We start from the raw sequence: 19410 nt of genomic DNA, 5'->3' as shown, positions 1-19410 counted from the left end.
AAAAGATGGAGCTGCTTCTGTCTCAGAAAAAGTCTGGAACTGTGGTTTCATTTCATGCTGCAATTTTCTCTTTCCCCACCTCCTCTAATTTTCCTGAAATGGGATTTAAAATTCTATCAACTACTTCAGTCTTCCAACATCTGAAAGACATTGTTTACGCGCGGTATACTACAGGGATGTGCCAGCTGCCACTGCTGAGCCCAGCACCTGTGCAGTACAGTACTCAGCTTGAAAAGAACGAGTTTAGTGCTGCTTACTGGGAAGGGGCTTCTAAAAATTGATAATGAGCACCTGGTACCATCCTGAATTTATCTTGGGAGGTGTCAAAAGCTTTGAATGTGTTGCAGTGGCACTTACTGCAGTACTTTCATCACATCTAATTAGTGAAGAATACCTATCTAGCCTTGCTAAGTTATCATCTCTTGCACTGAAATGAGCCACAGTTGTTCTTCCTATCATCTGGGAATAAAAAGAAACAACCAGCTGCATATTAGTATGCTTCCCACCTCTACTCTGGAACAAAAATTGCTTTATTGCACCATCAGGAAGAACAGAGCATGAAAACAGTGAATGAAACTGGCATTGTGAGCAGTAAAGAATTATCATGCAGCAATGAAAATTAAGCAATTTCATGCTGGGAAGTTGAAAACAAATCCGTAAGCAGCATATTTCCATTAAAATGCAACCTCACACGGAAGAGAGTGTTATCTACTAAATACAATGGGGAATAGGAATTTATACTTCTAATCTTGCAGCTTATTTGATATCTGGAACTCAGGAAAATGACTAGCACCAGCTCCCTCATTTGGCAGAGAAAGACACGCACTACTTACGTATCTTCACAAGATGCCTCAATATTTCAAACTCAAACCAATCAGATGTGACAATGCATTGGCATGTAAATAAATCCTTTACCTGCAGTTTTAATAGCTACTTCTTAGAAATGTGAAGAATTCAAAAACACAAAGAGCAAAAAAGGAAGCAAATCAACACGAGCAGCAGCAATCAGTGAATCAACTGACCAAAATATAGAGAACTAAACTGCATCAGTCTCCACTTTCACGGAAGGTACGTTTCATCTGGAATATTTATTTCTAACTTGAAGTTAACACTTACAGCTTCTAAAATTAACAGTTTACAAAAGGGCCAAATTGAAATATTTCTCAGATGAAATGGCTTATGTTAAATCACAGTCCTAAACGTGATGTTTGACAGTACTCTGCTATCTGCATACAGTCTAGCTGGATGTACTCACCACTTTATGTTCAAAACATAAAGATATACTACAAAATAAAGAAAATACTTCAGCTGTCATGAGAGCTAAGCCACTGAACTGTAAACAAATTCTACAAATATTGAATATTGGATCATTCACATGCTTAGTACAGCCCATAATAGCAAACACCAACTGCAGCCATAAACTCAATTAGTCAGACTAAAATCGGGATAGCCAGGATTATCACTGCTGTTTATGTGCTACCAACAAGTAAGAGGAAAGCAAAAGGAAAGAACAGCACTGTAGTTGCACATGCTATGATGAAGAAGCATAGATAGCTTTGTTCAACTAGAAATTATTTAGAAATAAATAGCAACGTAACGTTGAGAAAGGCAAACTACAGATACAAGACATTTGGACAAAAATACAAAGATATGAACAGAGCAACTTCAATCACCATCAAACACCGAACTGCCTGTTCAGACTAATGGTAATTTATTTTAAAACGATGTTTCTTTAGTTTGCTAGCAAAATGCCTCTTGGTCAGATATTTGACATCTTTGGAAATTCTTGCAACTACAGTAACAGACTTCAGATCTCATTTCCTTAAGTCACAGTATCTTAAAGTTACATATGCATGTGAATCTGCCTAGCAACCACTCAGCCCCCTTCTATCAGTGCATTTGCAAATGGCCAACAAGAAAAAGGCTAGAATGATGCAACCCGTGACTAAGGGAAGTGGGATGCTGTAAGCAGGAGCTCTCAGACCTCTGTACATTGTGGGGAGAAGGTGATAAACCGGCTGGTAATCCCAAAATAAAGGCCTGGCACTGAAGAGCCCGGGTCAGCAAAGTGTAAATTGACAGTTCGCACATCTTACCAAGGGAAGTATTTCTTTGCAAGCATCTGGCCCTAGGAACACATCCTGGTTTCTTGTAATCGTCAGTGATCAGGATTTATAAAGAGCAACTAAACAGAGTAGTATGACTGTATTAGCTCCCTAGTTTCATATATGATGAAATTTATCATATAACACTAATTATCTAGTGGGAAAAAATACAGCTCCCGTCCAGATGCATACATCTCAGGTACAGCAAATAGATTCCTGTCAGGGTGTAGAAATACTTCAGTGATGGCACCTGTTTTAACAAACAGAGGAGCCCTGTAAATTTTTTTCAGTTTTGCTAGCTATCATTTTAATCTTGCTTGAAATAATGCTTCTTCACAAGGCGCAGACAGCAATTGTCTGATGCATCATCAGTACAGGAAACACGTTCTTAGGTTGCTGGCCCCTTTCTTACATCAGCCGTCAATTTGGCTGCACGCTTTGGATTCTTTTCACACTTTCACCAAATTGTTACATGAGGCACCTGATTTAATCTAAGATGTTCTGCTGAGAAAGAAAATCTTTTCCCTTTGTGGGTCTACCCCTATTGCACAAGTTGTAGCTTATCTAAATGCAGCAACTCAGAACTAACTAATCCTGCAGAAAGTGATTACTTTTTTTTCCTAGGCTGATAAGCTGACTCGGCTAACTCTTGTGGTCCAGGAAGCAATAGACCTAGCACAGAGAATAAGGTAGGGCCAGAGGGTGGCAGACAGGAGTCCAAGCTGCGCTCCATCCAGCAGCAGAGTTGTTACACAGCTCAGCATTTTGATTTTATTTCATCCTCATAAAGGATGAGTCCGAGCACAACTAAGCTGATGTCTCAATGACTCTTGGAACAGCCCAGAACAACACCTGAGAAGCATTCAGTCACTGAACTGGGCCTGGTGTTACCTTTTTGGTTTGGCTGGTGGCTGCTGTTCCAGACTTGGCAGAGACTGGAGCCAACTACAATTCCAAATAGAAACTGGAAGAGACCATCCCTTCCCTCTCTGCACTGATGCTATAACTAGGGGTATGAGGTGGGGGAGGCTGGCCTGCTCTCTCTTTTTTGCCGCTGTTGCCCTTCTCAGTTCTACATCACGTGGAGCACCATGGTGGCAGGCCAGGCACTGGATCCAAACCTGGTTATCTTTCTGTCTGCCTTTACTCCTCTTTCTCCTTTTCCTCTCTCTTTCAAAGTTATTAAGTAATGCAAGGCTTATTTGAATTTCCTATCAAATCCAACTGCTTAGGTAGATAGAACTGTGGGAAGGCCAACGCATGTAGGATACCTGTTTTGCAGAAGTCTCCTATTAAAATTTATCTTTTTTCCTCTTCTGTATGGATCTTGAATACTGTTTTACCTTAATCTAACCAGGAGGATTAGTGAATCCTCCCTTTCTTCACGGACAGGACGGACGTGACACATCCTGAGCAAACACTTTGCTATGAATAAGGACAGGCAATCAGCAGACTAAAGCTGAGCAAACTGTACCTTCTTCCCACAAAGGCTACTCATGCATCTGAAAAGTTATCTGGGCTGTATTAGCTGATAACAGTCTTGTTATCTGCACTGAGTACACAACGGCACAACCTCCTAGCTGGGAGTGGCAATACTTCTGCAGTCTCCACTGAAAAAAAAATATGGAAGTATGTATTACAGACTGATATGGAGTTTTTAAGTCCTTGTTCAAGTACCTGCAGTTTTCACTACTACTACTACTGAAGAGGAAAAGTATAACTGCCAAAAACCAGTAACAACAACAAACCCCACAACCATCCAAAGCAAGAAAATGACGTCATGAGGAAGTGTATCTGCAAGATGGAAAAAAAATCAGGTTACAGTAAAGGAGCGTGGCCCAGGAACAAAGAACTGCAAGGCAACATCACATGATCCTATCCCGATCACTCCTACACAATCTTTCACAAATGTCTTTTCTCCTCTTTGCCTTACTTTATCCTTTTGCAGAATGCATACAGAAGTGCCACTCTGTCACATAAGACACGGAACATAATGAAAGTGCTCCAGAAAGTAAAGCAGTACTTGGATGCAAATGCTTCACTATCTACTGACAGAAGATGGTTCAGAAACATCAGAGATTATCACTCTCTCCCTCTTGAAATCTACAAACACGGTATAATGCAAGGGTAAAATCTGGAACTCAAAAATCTGTTAATGATGTTAAGAGAGTTCCTAGTTTTGGGTGAGCTCCATTACTAGTAACAATATGTGAATGACATTTTCCTCTAAGCCGTGTGCAAAACTGTCAGATGGCAATTACCCCAGAAAGCTTGACCTGAACACGCAATTGGCTTCAATTAGTACAAACAGCTGCACTGAAAGGTCTGACTAAGAGATTTTTGCACTATAGATAGGCGGAATATAAATAAATAACTTCATAACTAAGTAGGGCAGGAACTTGTCCTTCCTCAGATTTTCTCTTTTCTTATCAACGTGAATTGCGGATTGACAGAACACAACATCAGACATTTCTGCACACTGTTTGTTTGCCTAATGGGAGTTACAGTAATGGGGGAGAGGATTTTTCAAAGGACATTGTTTAACTCACCTATGGGCATTAGCATCTGTTATATAACAGAGCTTCATTACCAAATGCCAACCATTCAGATGATTGACGGCATTTTACATTTGTTCTGTGCATCATTCTAACACTTCTCTGTAGCGACATCTTTCAAACAGTAACAACACATCTTCGAATCTTAGCCATCTTGGAATACTGAGACGGCAATATAGTAAAGTTAGGCCATAAAAATATGTTACAAGACATGCTGCAAACTATTTAAAATTTAATTGCCCAGTAGATCTTACAGCCTGAAGATTCCAAAATTCTAGGAGAAATGATAGTTCTACAGTTTGACAGTTTTCTCATTCGCGTAGGCTTCAACAGGAAAAACTTATCCCTTTCTTGTACAGTGTATGGTGGGTTAACAGCTACTTAAATAATTCAGAGAGTAGAGATCTCATGGCCTTTTCATGTTAATGTTCAATACAACAAGAAATCTTCATGGCTTTTCTCAACCTTTTATGAAGTTACACATAAAGATTTGTACGCACAGTTGTTGCTTTCCACTACAGCTTTAAAGCCATGACTCCTATGAATTCAGCCTACTTACTACAGGGGAACAGGCAAAATTATAGTATTAGCCTTGCCTTTGCATTTGGTGACTCTGAAGGAACAAAACCCTTTTCAAACTATATAATAAACAAAGGAAAGCACCCACTCTAGCTTGCCTCTGGACTTTGGCACTACTATGCATTGTATGTTGCAATGTCTGAGCCTGGCAATCATATTTTAAAATGTGTTCCTTGTAGGTTTAAAATAACAAAGTAAAAGTCCAACTGTCACGTAAGAGATAATTCAATACAAGCTTTAAGATAAAAGCACACATAAGTCCCACTCAATTCAGCACTACCATCATCTTTAGTCTTCCATCACTTTCTCATCTTCTTGCTGTGAAATCATATTGCATTTTAAACCAATTACAGTAAGTATTCAACACATGCACGTAACAAAAAGGAAGAACAACTTTGTAAAACAGTAAATTTTACAATCACTGTTGTTTGGCTGCTTCCTTTTTCCTCGACACAGAAGGCTTCTGCCCTGCAATTCTGTACGTCACTTAGCTTCAGGACACTAGGTGAGTCACATTTAGGCACATTTAGGAAAGGAAGATTCAAAACCAGACATGCACTTGTGCTAGAATTCCCACAGGCTTAGCAATTGGGAAGTTTTCTGTAGATCAAACTACTTTTCTCTCTCAAAGGTACGAAAGACAAACCCTGTGCTCATGCTTTTACCCTCACTGTGTGTTTCTTTAAGAAAAACCTGGCAAATAGCTTCTACCAACACTGCCGAAAATATTTAAGCTGAATCAGATGCGTAGCTTTCTACTTTAATGGCATACCACCACATCAATTCCAACTGCATGCGGTTCCTTTACTGTAAATGCTGAAAAATATTCAACATCTAAATAAAATATTTTTGTATTGATTTAGAAAACGACTCCCTTTATACTCACCTCAGCACAGCAGTCAGCAATGTCATATAGCAAGTACAACAAAGAAACAAAGTTCCAAAATATAAGTGCTTCCTGATGTTAATTTTCACTTTCATTTGTAAAAGTCAGAGCCCTGAAGTTACATTCATCTATTCTTGAGATTAAGTTTCTGCTTACAAAAAAATAATAATAATTAGTGCCTTTTTTCATTGTACAACATATTACTCAACCCTGTCATTTCAGTACTTCCTTTCCCTGAAACTAAGACACACTCTTGCACTGTAATAGAGGACAGTAAAAGGATGCACAAAGTCTCTATTCTCTGTTAGCTTAACACCAGCCCAGATTCATGATTTTTAAGACAAGGAAACTGCTATTAAAGTTTCTGCTGGTACACAACATGCAACTTTGGTGGAGGACATCGCCCTGCTTTCTCGCATGCTAAATAGTGGTGTGGAGAATACTGGGTTGGTCTGTTCTGCTGGTGAAACCTGTTTCCCAGCCCAGCCTCACTCCCCTGCTGCTGTCAGGAAGCACTACTTAAGCACTCTCATTGCTTCCACATCTTTATTCCTCTGAAGCCTCAGAGGTACTGTGATACTTTCTGAAACTTAAGCTACTGGTATGAAAATTAGTTGAGAGCCATGGTAACACTGACGATCATCAGCAGGAAAACTCACCAGTTTCACGTCCGTGCTTTAGTGGTGGCTGGGGAACCACTTGGATTGATATGAGGGTTTTCTCCAAGTTTTCATTCTCTGTTTTCAGAGGGGAATGCACACCTTCTTTCCAGTGGAAAGAAAATTCATGTGTTCTTGAAAAAGCCACTCCAATACTTCTCTGAGGCAAAGCCACTAGAAAAGCTTTCCTTCATTTCTTTCTTTCTTTTCCAGTTTTTAATTACATTACCTCTTTGTCCTTTGAGAAATGCAATCTTACAAAAGATTTTTGCTAGGTTCTCAGATGGAAAAGCAGCAGACCACAGGGTCATCACCAGTAACTACTCTAGAATTGGAACTAAACACTGTACGAATATTGTAACATTTAAGCAGCTGACATGAGGTCCAGAAACACAACTGGAATTTAGGCAGCTAACTCTAGGAAAAAAAAAAGTTATTGCTACTTTCTACTCCTGAACTTGCTCAGGTATGCCAATCTTTCTCAAATTGAGAAGATTTAATTTCTGTACGTGCCAGGAAACATTGTGATCTTTGTATGTTTTAGCAGCTTGTAGCCTACTTTATAATTAACATGGAGCAGGGGCTCAACCAGGAATTTCTCTGGGATTGTGATGTTCTTCTATAAGGAAAAGTACAGATGATTAAAATGACGCAGTGGATCAAAATGAAACAGAGAACAAAAAACAGCCAACAGACTGAAAAAACTATAGATTTTAGAAAATGGCTGTTTTGAGTTATATGCATGTGGAAGTGAAAATCGCATTCAGTAATGGCTAGGAACTGCAGGATTTGGTTATTAACTGTATAAACATTAGAAGTCCTGTTCTGAAGGTGTATGTAAGTTTTAGCTTAGGATTCAATTTAGAGATGTCAGCAGAATGGCAATAAAAGCTCCAACTTTGCAAAAGCATGACAAAGTTTTTAACAAAAGGCAGATTTTTTAAGAGATTACTCTTCCTTTCAAGATATAAGTATCAGAGGAGAAAATAAAACCAATCAGAGTAATAATTAGAAATAATAAGAGGGAAATCAGAAGCCACATCATCTATCTGTGAGAAACTGCAAATAATTTTAACACATCAGAAACAGAGAAGTAACAAAATTAACATTTACAAAAGGAGTCAATTAACAAGCCCAGGATAGAACATCATCAACTCAGTCCTGACCCCAGTTACACTGTGTATCAAACTAGGTTGAATGGACTGCTTCATTCATTTTCTTTTTTTTCTTCCAGAAGAGAAAAAATGACCTTAGACCTAATACAGAAGGATGAGAGAGGCAGCAACAATAGTCCTTCCAGTGTGGAGAGCTGCTGGAGTAGCTCCACACCACTGAGATGAGAGCAAGGCAGGCAGCACAGCGGGATGCAGAAGTGAGGACAGAGCAGGTAAGGGCAGCACTCCATCCACCACCAGCCACCACTGCTCCGAACAACAAAGCAGTAATGCTATTCCATAGCTTCTCTGGTTTCTGCCAGGATTTAGCCTGTACTACTCATTGGCCTGCAAAGTATAAACACTGGATTAGAGCTAGCTAGGGTTGCCACCCTTTATTTCAACAAGTACAAACTGATGGCCGTGGTCACATGAGACACCTGCAATTACAAGCCTGCATGAGAAGACAGACCCGGATATCCTCTCTTCTACCTTCTATGTCAATAGAGAACACAAGGGCTTTGTCTCAGGCATACAAGAGGTAACGCCACCAGGCTATTGGCTGGAACTATCACCTCTGGTAAGTAAAAAGCAACTCACATCCTGAAGCATTAAGAAAAGGATATTTCCTTCTCAAAATGTTTGCTGTCATTAATTTTTACAAATACTGGCATTTTGGAAATAGTCATGTAAGTGACTTATCTGCCTCAATCTCAGACAGGCTGATGAGTTGGAGGTTTTTTGCTTTGTTTTCTTAAACTTAAGTCCCTTATCTAATAGTTTTAAATTTGAAGTTGTTTCAACTTTGTTTAATGTTGCCATGCACTCTAAGACAGGGATTGTGACACAAAGCATCCAATCTACCTTCTACCTTATTACATCCTATTTGTCTTGTTTTCTCTTACAGACTAGCACTGTATGTCTTATGAAGCTGTTTTCTCTCTTTTTCCTCAAGAGAGGAGAAAACCATTAGTTCAAATCTTTGTCCTGAGAAGAGCATAAAGCAAACCTCACCTTAAAACTCTCCTGTGCCCCAAATGAAAGCACTCTGGGGGTGGACTGAAATAGGGCAGTGGCAAGTCTGGAGCTGCTCTGCAGTCAGTAAAAATGGAAATGTACCCTAAGAGGAGAGCAGACACACAGGCAGACAGAATGACTCTTTCACTCTGTGCATGACTACTGAAGCTATGAGGTGGGACTGGACACCACGCCTGATTCTGGGAGGGTTGGAGATTCATGATCCTTGAGGTCCCTTCCAACCCTGGCCATTCTGTGATTTTAGGACCACCTCCAGATCAATCTGTAAGGAGACAGCTACAGCAAACAGCTATGGCTGTTTCTCCAGTGCCAGCTAACATTAAGCCATTCTCCAGGAGTTTGTGTTCAAATTCCTCCAACCAAAGGAGGGAAAAGAATGTGGTTTCCTTACATCCTAAATCAACATCCAAACAGTCAGCACATTGAAAAGTAACCCCGCCTTGGCATCTTTCTCCGACTCACCTCTTCATTTCTTTCACTTTCCTTACTGAGGCTCCAGCATAAAGAACATTCCACCACACACTGCTGCACAATCTAGCTTTGTCTCCTACAGCATCTTGAGCAAACCACATTTTCCTGTGAGTGCTGTTGCTAAGTAACTAGTTACTCCTACAAGAGAAACGAAGTTCCCTCCCAAAGTTTAGCATCTCCACCCTGGTGAGTAGCTGCAATTTATCATAGGTATTTAAATGATCCACAAGTGCTACACACAGGAGCAACACAAGGAAGCCTCAGTTTTCCACTGGAGACAGAGATAACCAAGTTTAAACTATCATAAAGTTTGTATTTTTACATACAAGAGCAAACAGACGTGGTTTCAACGCAGTCACTGCTACAGCCTGCTGAACCTTCACCCCCAGCCCACAGCAGGGATGTGTTGCAGTTTGTGGCTGTCCTGGGGCAGTCTGCACACACAGCCCGTACGAATTTCTTCCAAGTAATAATTACCTTACTGTTTTTATTTTACAAATGGCATCCATTGAAGAATATTTCAGAATTCTTAACTGGCTTTCTTATCTTTTTCAAGGATTTTTTTCTAGTTAGGATGAAGCCAGTGCACATAAAATGAAAGGGAGGGAACAAGAAGTGGAGTTCGGGGTGCTGAGATCAAACTTTCCCTATGAGTTTTACATGCATTTGTTCACATGATGAATGGCAAATTCCATCAGCAGAACCTAAGGAACATCCTCCAAGTGCTCCTTGCAATTTCATATTGCCTCTCCTAGCCTAAAAACATGGCACCATCAGTTGGGACCAGCAGAATTGCATCTGTCAAAAAACTTTTCACCTTTCTGTTAAATAAAAACTCTCTGTAATAAGCAGACAACCTGATCTGTATACTCAGTGGCTTAAAAAAAAAAAAAAAAAGTTAATGCTTGTTCCAATAATTCAGGCAATGCTAAAATCAGCTACACTGCAAAACAGTCAATGCCATTACTGGTATCAGCTGATTAAGTTTGCATTAGTAGTGTGAGCGATCATTTTGGAGCAATGGAAAAAACATGGCATATTTTGTATAGTACCACCTGACTGCCAAGGCTTGGATCTCTGGAAGGGCAGCACTCTGGACAACTTTTAGGTAAGTTTTTGAAGCTCTTCTTAATCAAAGAGCTTCTGCTACTGATTTTAGTGAGGAACTCAATTGTTCAGGTTTTCACAGTTCAGCTTCCCAGCATAAATGCCTGAACTCATTCTTCTCAGGGAGGCTGACCATTACACACCCATACCTGAAAGACAACTGTTTTGAAAAATAAGTGCTTACAAAAACTTTGGCTAAAGGAATGTTGACTCGAGATTTTCAAAATACCAATGAACCTGCTATCTGGAACCAAGTGAGCATTATGTAACATTAAGCCAAAACTGACAGTAAACGGGAAAAAAAAAAATAACAACAATCAACCCACACACCAAGAAACTGCCACAAACCAAAACACCATCATTTAACAGCTAGGTATTTCCCCTCAGTTCAGACTGAAAGAAATGCAAAAGAGGCTGAGTTCATAATAAGTGCTTCTAAAAGCAATGAGAAGTTGTAAGATGGGCATCTGGCTGGATTTCCAAAAGCACCTTCCTGGGGGGAAGGGGAGGAGTAAACCTGGCACACTGCCTGCCTCTTTGAGGACTGAGCAAAGTCAATACTTTTGCTCTCGGTGCTTAGTAGGGCGGACTTAAAAATACAGCTTCATTTTTAATAATTTAGCATGCACAGGGACATCAGTGTAGATGTTTGTGGGAGGCACCACTAATTCATCAGAGACACTTCTTACACAGGAGAATTCTGCAGCTCCTGGGAAATCAGGCGTGGCTCGAATGTCCCCTGCTCTGCCCTACAGCCATTTGCGGGCGCCTCTTTGCTATGACCGTCACAAGGCAGCCCGACGCCCTCCTGAAGCCAAGGGCAGGTGGGATGAAAGTTACATCAGTGAGATCAACTCAGAGCCTCTGCACCCCGACTCTGTGCAAGGCACACAGAGTCTCTTCTTGCCTCCATTGCGAGATGCTCCAAATCCGACACTGACCCACAGAACCAGAGGGCTACATTCAGACTGACAGAAAGGCAGAACGTCGGATCTCTGGCAGAGCAGCAGACGCCCCGGTGCTGGCTGTGCCGGCGGTACCGGCCGGCCGAGCGCAGCTTCCAGGTGCGGTAGGGCAGCGCGCTCAGACACGGAGGCTCATCGAATTAAAGACGCGCTCTTTCCAGGCACCCACCCAGCCGTTGTTTTTTCCACAGCCAAACGAACGACGCCTCGGCTCGCCCTGCCTCGGTCGCTCCGCCCGCGGCCGGGGGCGGCCTGCTCGGCGGTTGCCCTCCCGCCGCAAGGCCCCGGCCCGGCCGCGGCCCCGCGGGTTCCCGAGAGGCCGCCCCGCTCCCCGCGGCGAGAGGGGCCCCGAGAGGAGCCCCGCTCGGTGAGGCCTCCGGCGCCGCGCGGTGTCGGGCCCGCCGCCGCCTTACCCGTGGTGGAGAGCACGGTGCTGGCGAAGAAGAGCGAGGAGGTGAAGTCCCAGTTCCAGTTGCCCGAGGCGTTGCTGAGCACCGAGACGCCGTAGTTGCTGGCCTCCAGCACCCGCAGCAGGAACTGCTCCAGCTGCTGCTCCGACAGGCACGCGTGCTCCACCAGGAAGCGCTGCTTCAGCTTGCCCAGCTCCTGCCGCAGCAGGTCCTCGTAGGGCAGCTCCACCGAGGAGAAGACGACGGCGCCGAACACCAGGTAGAGCAGGTAGCCCAGCACCAGCAGGGCGAAGCACCAGGCGGAGCGGTGCTGCTCTACGAGCCGCACGCAGGAGCTGCCCGCCAGCGACTGCAGCATCTTCCCGGGCCGCCGAGCGGGAGCGCGGCCGCTGCCGCCTGCAGTTGCTGCGCCTGCCGGCTCGGAGCGCGCGGAGCGGCGCTGATGTGGCGCTCACGTGGCGGCGCCGCGCAGGTAGCGCGCCCGGGGCCGCCCAACCGACAGCCGCCGGCGCGCCGGGCGGGACGGGACGGCCTACCCGCGCCCTGCCTCTGTCGGCGTTCCCTGGAGGACGCTGGGCGGGAGTCCCGGTCCAACCCGCTGGGGCGGGGCGGCCGGGGAAGCCGGGCAGGGCGCGTATCCTCCTCCCCTTTGTACGCAGGAGTGCGGGAGATCCCCCCGCCTCGCTCTGGAACGCGGACGCCAGCGAAAGCTTTCCCTCCGCTCAGCAAAGCAGGAGGGGGTGATGCCACAGAGCTGCCACTCTGAAGCAGGACGCGGAGCTGCTGTTCACCTGCGCGATGGGTTCACCAAGTAGCTCTGGCGGCAGGAGCTGATGGCCTCCGTCAGAGCTACGACGTAAAAATGGGACCCTTTGGGCTGAGGTGTGAAGCAGGGAACCTACAAAAGCCCCATCCAGGCTGAACTGCTCCGATTCTGTGCTTCATTCCCAAAAATCCTCACTCTTTTAATAGCAAGAAGTGTGTGGCAGTGTATATAAATAGCTCAGAGCGGTGCCCACAGCGAATAGAAACACAAGTACAAATACACAAGTCCATCCAGCCCTCTGTGATGGTCCAAAATGAAATGTCTTAAGCTTCATAGGATCACAGAGTGGCTTGGATTGGAAGAGACCTGAAAAGATCATCTAGTTCCTCCTCCTGCCACGGGCAGAGCTGTCAACCACTAGATCAGACACTAAAAAAAGGAACATTTCAGGAGGAAGGTGCACATCTTAGATAGGCAGCTGCCTCATGGCCCTCAAAGAAGTTTACCTCACATGAAAAGAAACAGCACACACTCTGGCCCCTCTGGCGTACCCCAAGAGTGCTGAAGGCAGCTTCTGGTAAAGGAAGCAGAGCAGGTCCCATGACCATGCCCAGCAGGCCACACCACTGCTGCCTACAGCTTAGTTGTGCCAGCATTTTGCACCCCTTGTTATTGTGAACTCACATTGGCATCCTGAAAGCACAGAGCTTGAATGCTTGGACAAAGTGTGCCTTTCGATGCTGTGGGCGGTACACACCTGAGAAAAGCAGATCAGGTGCCAGGAGTGCAGGTGTGCTTCAGCCTACAGATGTATGTGTGCTGTGCTTGCGTATACACCTTGTGAGTGCTCATTCCATCACACAGCCAGGGAGTGAGCCCTATGGATACATCCTTACACCATCACTTCAGTGCCTTTCATCATCGGCAGCGTATCTTTCAAGGATCATTTTTTGCTGTAAAACAGTGGAAAAAGGCTACCTAAATCAAAATCAATGACAATTAATAATGAATACTGCCTGAAATAATAATGTAATTCAGACAGGCTTTGGGAGTGTTTCAAACAAATGCATTATTGTACTGCACTAGGACAGCATGCATTTAAGCATTGTTATAGAAAAAGAGGTCAAGGAACCTCGTTAACCTATTTGGTATGCTTGGCTGACTCTGTCCAATTACTTAATCACTTGTCCCCTCCATGTCCAAGTGACTGAGTATGTCAATATATAACAGAAAAGCCATTTAAAACGAAACTTGTGACATACTGGCCTCCATTTTGATGAAGTGTTCCCAGTTCGCCCGATACAATAGGTTTCATAATATGATCTGATTTATAGCAACATCTGGTAGGTACACTGCATGCTTGACAGGGCATGGATGTCTCTATAAAACAGTATTTTCTCAACCTTCAGGCCAAATATTTGCTTAAAGATTGGAAAGTGTTTGCCTACGAACACACCTCTCTTCAGTGGTTACAGGAAGCTGTGGTGGGTAGCTGAACAGTTTTATTCATGGGCCTCCTTCTGTTTTCCATTTTTATGAGTCAGTCATTCTCCATTTTTAGAATCCTCTCACACTTGCAGGCTTGCTGGGCTAGAGGGAGGTGCAGGACTCTGCCAAACCGAACCTGTGCTGCCCTTGTAACTCAAGGATTTTTTCCTCCAAAATGTTTTTGAAAGCATAGGCTGGGGGACAGCAGCAGAGCAGCACAACTTTACCACTCAAGTATTCATGTTCTTCCTTCCAAAGCAAGTGTCTGACTTCTAGCCATTGTTGTTTAAGTTTGTGCTTTAAACTAAAGCCCTTAACATACCTGATGATTACATTATAGATTTCATCATGATAGATGTGCAAAAAGAGAAGGGTCCTAGTGTTCAGTTGCCCGAGTTTAGCTGGATAATACTGTCAGCAACTTACCATAGTAATGCTACATATGAATGCAAATATGTCATTTCAGTTTTATTACAGAGTATGTTGTGTCCATTTTCACGTCATTTTTGTAGTCAAGGATCAAGCTAGTGAGGGACTGAGTGTGCTGAATTCAGTATTATGTGCTGTATAACAAAAAGACACACAATGCCTTGGCAAGAGTGAATGAAATTCTGGAGAAACATATTAGAAATCAGTCTTTTTTACAGCAACATTTCATTCTGTTGCTATCATCCCTCATCATAAGCCATTGATCCAGTTAATAAAACAAACCCCGTAATTCTATCACTCATCCACTAGCTAACCCCAGTGATGGCTGGGCTCCCAACTGAATGAGTCTAGCTGCTAGCAGAGTGAGGAAACCTGCAACCGGTACATATTGGTGCTCTCTTTTTGCACCAGACTCAGTTCTGAGCTACAAAAAAATGCAGGTACAAGCTGCTTGTCCTGTGAGGGAACTCATGGGGAAGAGTAGAAAAGAGGAAAAAATGTCCTATTTCACAAATGCAACTTAGACAGAAACTGTGTTTGTTTTCTTGGGTGCCAGAAAACCACAGAGACAGGTAGTAGTCAGCTCTAACTGTGCTACTGAGGGAGATGTGACGATCCCCATCACATCACTTAGGTAGCATCTTCTCTTGTATAGTACACAGTCTGCTAAACTTTGCTGAGAAAATCCTCTCTCACATGCACAAAAGCGAGGCCCTCTCAGAGCAGTGTGAATCACTGACGTTTTCCGTTAGGAGAGATGAAATCAACGTAAGGAGGGTTAAACACAGCCTAGTTTTCCTTGAGCTTTTACATTAAGTAAATAAATCTTTTATTACTGACACATTTCCATTGAAAATCTGAAGTGCTCCAAACACCAAAAAACAAGAGATGATGGTAGGCAGAGAGGAGATGACAGCCTGGTGGCAGACAGTGAACGGAGAGAGGCCAGTGCACACTGGCCTTTGTTCTACTGACTGGCCTCTGCTGAATGGCAAATGGCAGAGATTGAAAGCTGGAGTGCTGCTGCTCTCATTGCTGAGCTCTACACCCTGAGAGGGGTGAGTCTGGGGAAAGGGAAACAACCACACTGGGCACAATTATTCATGACAAAACTATATGCTACGTTCATCAGTTAAGTGAGGTAATTGAAAGGGATTCAAATATACAGAGAATTTCAAGTTGACTGAAAGCTGTTTTTTGTTGCAAAAGAGCTAGTTTCAAAGGAACATTACAAACTTCTCCATTTTGTCATGTCTCACAAGAAAATATCCTTCCTCTCAAATAAAAGTCTAAATACTTGTGCTGAAGAACACAAATAAATAACTCTAATCAGCTACTCAGCACTAACAATCCTGACACTCCTGTTCTGCTCTGGCATACCTACTGCATGAGCTCACAGTACATTGAGCAGAGGTGGTGGTGGTGGTGGTGAGCAGGATGAACCCGGGCAGTGTGGGGGCCAGTAAACTGTTACTTGTGGAAAACATGAAATAGCATCTAAGCTATCACCCTGACAGCTGAATACTGAATAGCAATAATTCTGATTTGTCCTCCAGGGTTTTTCTTCAAATTTGGCAACAAGAGTGTGAATTCAGCGGTTATTTCAAGTTGAAAGTCTCTCTTATTAGTCCTAAATATATGTGAAGAAAGATAGGCATAAATGTAAGATACACTGAATCCACTTGCATTAAGGATTCTGCCACATTTAATTGTTCTGAGGAAAAAGGAAAATCCTTCATAATTTATCGTGTCTATTAAATGAAGGCAGGAGCATAATTTATTTCCTGTTCTTGTAGAAGAAAATGTATCCTTAACCTTTGTTTCTGAACACTCCATTTGTGAGCTTTTGCAAAAAGTTAATATAAGGTCATTCAGTGGCTCTGATTGAATGTTATGTCCTTGTGGGCATGTGGGATGTCAATTTGTAGGAATCGTGTCCTCACAGACACCAACACAAATGTAGCTGAGAAGCTGTCAGATGGGTTACCATGTGCTGTGTGTCAGATGGGTTACCATTTGCTGTGCATCAGATGGGTAAGGTGTTCTATTTTAGCTAAAAGGAATCATCTAGATTTGGGTCAAACCATGTGAACCTTGCAAAAATTGAAACAACACAATCTGACGTTATAGGAAAAAGCAGTCTTTGAAGAGCGGATTCAGTCCTATCTTAATGCAGCAGGAGGACGGAGATGTGATAGGAGAGTACAGACATATTTAGGTCTTTAAAATTTATCACCGAGCAACCTGGTGACAGAAGAAATATTGCAGTGGAAGTAAAAGAGACAGCAAAGTGTGTGTCTGTACCATTTCCAATATCCTGCCTGGTTGTATTCTACTTGAAAGGGAAGAGAGAAGGCTTGTGTTTTAGTGGCAGCCTCAGAAAAGTCATTTTATCCTGTTAACACTGTCCATAGAGATTAAGACCACTGAACTGTGATAGTAAAAGAATGAATGCACATGGCTGGGTTTAGGGGAGTATATTTAGGGGAAGGTTTACATCATGAAGTAGTAGTGTTTAGAATCAAGAAAGTTTATATGCATAGTCAGGCACAAATTCTTTCTCAAGTGAGTCATGCCTTGTTCAGAGTAAATGTAATTTCCTTTAGAGTTGCAGTAAGGATTCATATATAACCTGTGATGTCAGTGTGCAAGCAATACAGCTGATACTTAACGATTTTAATGAGACGTCATGGAAAAAGTAATCGCATGCATAGACTCGTCAAATTTATCCTGATGTTATCCACGAAGGAACTTGGTCAGTCTTTAGAGGTGTGGGACCAATGGGTGCAAGGGCTGCCCACGTGAAGAAAAATATGTAAATCATAGTATGGTTTCTCAAGCTTTTCATTGTTACTTATGTCATAAATTGTGCTATGTCTTGGTAAAAAGGTAATTATCTGTGATTTGTAGGATTGTGTTAATGCTAAAGGAACGCAATGGGCTGAGAATTCAGGATGTCAACGTGACCTACATTAAATAAAATTTAGTGTTTTAAATAAAGTGACCTTGTCCTCCTAAATCCTGTGGCAGTCAGCAAGCAAATCAGTCTTTTTAATTTCTGTTCAAGATTCTGGAAAGAGGGGAAAAAAGTAGTTAGTAGTACTAGTTTTCAGTAGTACTGAAAATAAGGGCTCATAAAATATTTTATTTCTCTTCCTTCTGCACTGTAGAATTTTTTGTACTTCCTCCCACGTCTTCCAAGCCTGGTGTTAAAGATGGTTATGGTGTAAAAAAAAAAACAACATAGTGTTTGAGGTGGATTCAAACAGCTGCTGTTCCTCCTGATCTTATCACCTCCTGGACTGAACTTGGGTTTGTCTTAAAGATGTTGTCCTGGTTCTTGGGTGCCCAAGAAGTGCTGGTGACAGAAAGCCCACCAGCTTTCTCTGTGTCATTTTCAAAACATTCATCCCCAGAAAGGGTTATGCACTGACCAGCCTGTCTGTCATTACTTTATTCGGTAGTTACACCTTATTTCCTTGTTTGCCATTTGCAGTCGGTTGTTGAGACGCAGTCACAGTCTCTCACTATAATACTGTCATTGGTGAGTACTGGTAAATCCTTTGCCTGTTCTAATTCGGTTTGTATTGCCTCAGAGTTTGTGTATTCATATAAATAGTTATATGCATCCAGCTGAGTTGGACGTGCAATTACTTTGGGATTCACAGAAGTGCACCTGCATGCTGTGCAGTGATGTTTTCCCTGACAAGTAGCACACCCTCGCTCCTATTCACAGAAAGGTCACATTAACTTGCCAGAATGGCTTTCAGCTTCAACTCTCTTTGATTCCATTTGTTTTCCTGACACTCCAGGTGTGTACACAGCTCAGCACAGCTCTCCGAGGCCTCCCTGACCTTGGTAGTTAGTGCTGTCTGAAGAGTATGCATGTTTGGATCTCCTCATGCACTGGAGACAGTGTGCCAAAGCCTAGTTCAGGACACTAACTGCTCTTTGACTCTGCACTGGGCAGTTTGACTCCTGTCATTTGTAACAGGAGTTGCTGTGTGTCCTTGACTGTCCCTGGCCTACATGAAAACTTGTGGTAACTATGCATCACCTCCAGGCCACATTACTTTGCTGTAACAGGAGAGACTGACAATGGATGTGATTGCTTTTGTGTGTGCATCTTACATAGCCAATAGTGCAGGTCCTTAGGATGGCAGACTGAGAAGTAAGGGACCCTGGAAGGAGGAACTACAGGGAAGGCTTGCTCTCTCCTATAACTGAGAGATAGAATATACAGCAGTTTGGCTTTTCAGTAACTGGCTCTTAACTTATTTCAATGGGAGTCCTAATGTGAGATCCGTTTTACAGCTAGTCTCTAGCCTAGGTTCTCAGCTATACCTGAAAACAAGGTACACCTAAGGAGCACTCATATCTGACCTTGGGTCTTCCCTGTGCTGGATGGATCCTAGAGCTCAAAGAAGTTTGATCTGAAGGCTAGCACAAACTCCAGTATTTTCCTACAAGTTCCCTAGCTGGATGGAGAATGCAGGCAACCCTCTTGCCTTTACAGCCAGCACATGTTGGAAGGCATTGGTGAAGCAGACACCTTTCCCTACCCATGGCTGCAGTGCAAATTCTTCTCTTCACATGTTCAGTACTGATAGCAGTGCACTGGGAATGTGGCATAGAATGCCAGACATGAGTTTTGGTCTTTATTTCTCACAGCTGAAGTCCCACATTATTACATTGTAGTAAGCAGAGGAAACCATGAGGAAACACAATGTTAAGATGCTAGGAGTTACCATGAGGAAGCACAAAGCAAAACCATCTAATCTATGATACTTCTGGTTAG

General features: G+C 43.0%; 1 protein-coding gene across 1 annotated transcript in view; it reads right to left on the bottom strand.

Moving 5' to 3' along the window:
• Positions 1-17544, bottom strand: part of KCNK1 (potassium two pore domain channel subfamily K member 1) — a 33056-nt gene extending 15512 nt beyond the window's left edge. The window contains exon 1 of the mRNA XM_048936254.1: positions 11933-17544. Coding sequence (XP_048792211.1) covers positions 11933-12287 — 355 coding nt within the window. The 5' untranslated portion in view covers positions 12288-17544. The remainder of the gene's footprint in view (positions 1-11932) is intronic.
• Positions 17545-19410: the final 1866 nt, after the last annotated feature.

The sequence above is a fragment of the Lagopus muta genome, chromosome 2 (genome assembly GCF_023343835.1).
Source record: "Lagopus muta isolate bLagMut1 chromosome 2, bLagMut1 primary, whole genome shotgun sequence".
NCBI lineage: Eukaryota > Metazoa > Chordata > Aves > Galliformes > Phasianidae > Lagopus > Lagopus muta.
Note: the sequence above shows the minus strand (reverse complement) of the source record. Positions and strands in the feature narration are given on the sequence as shown.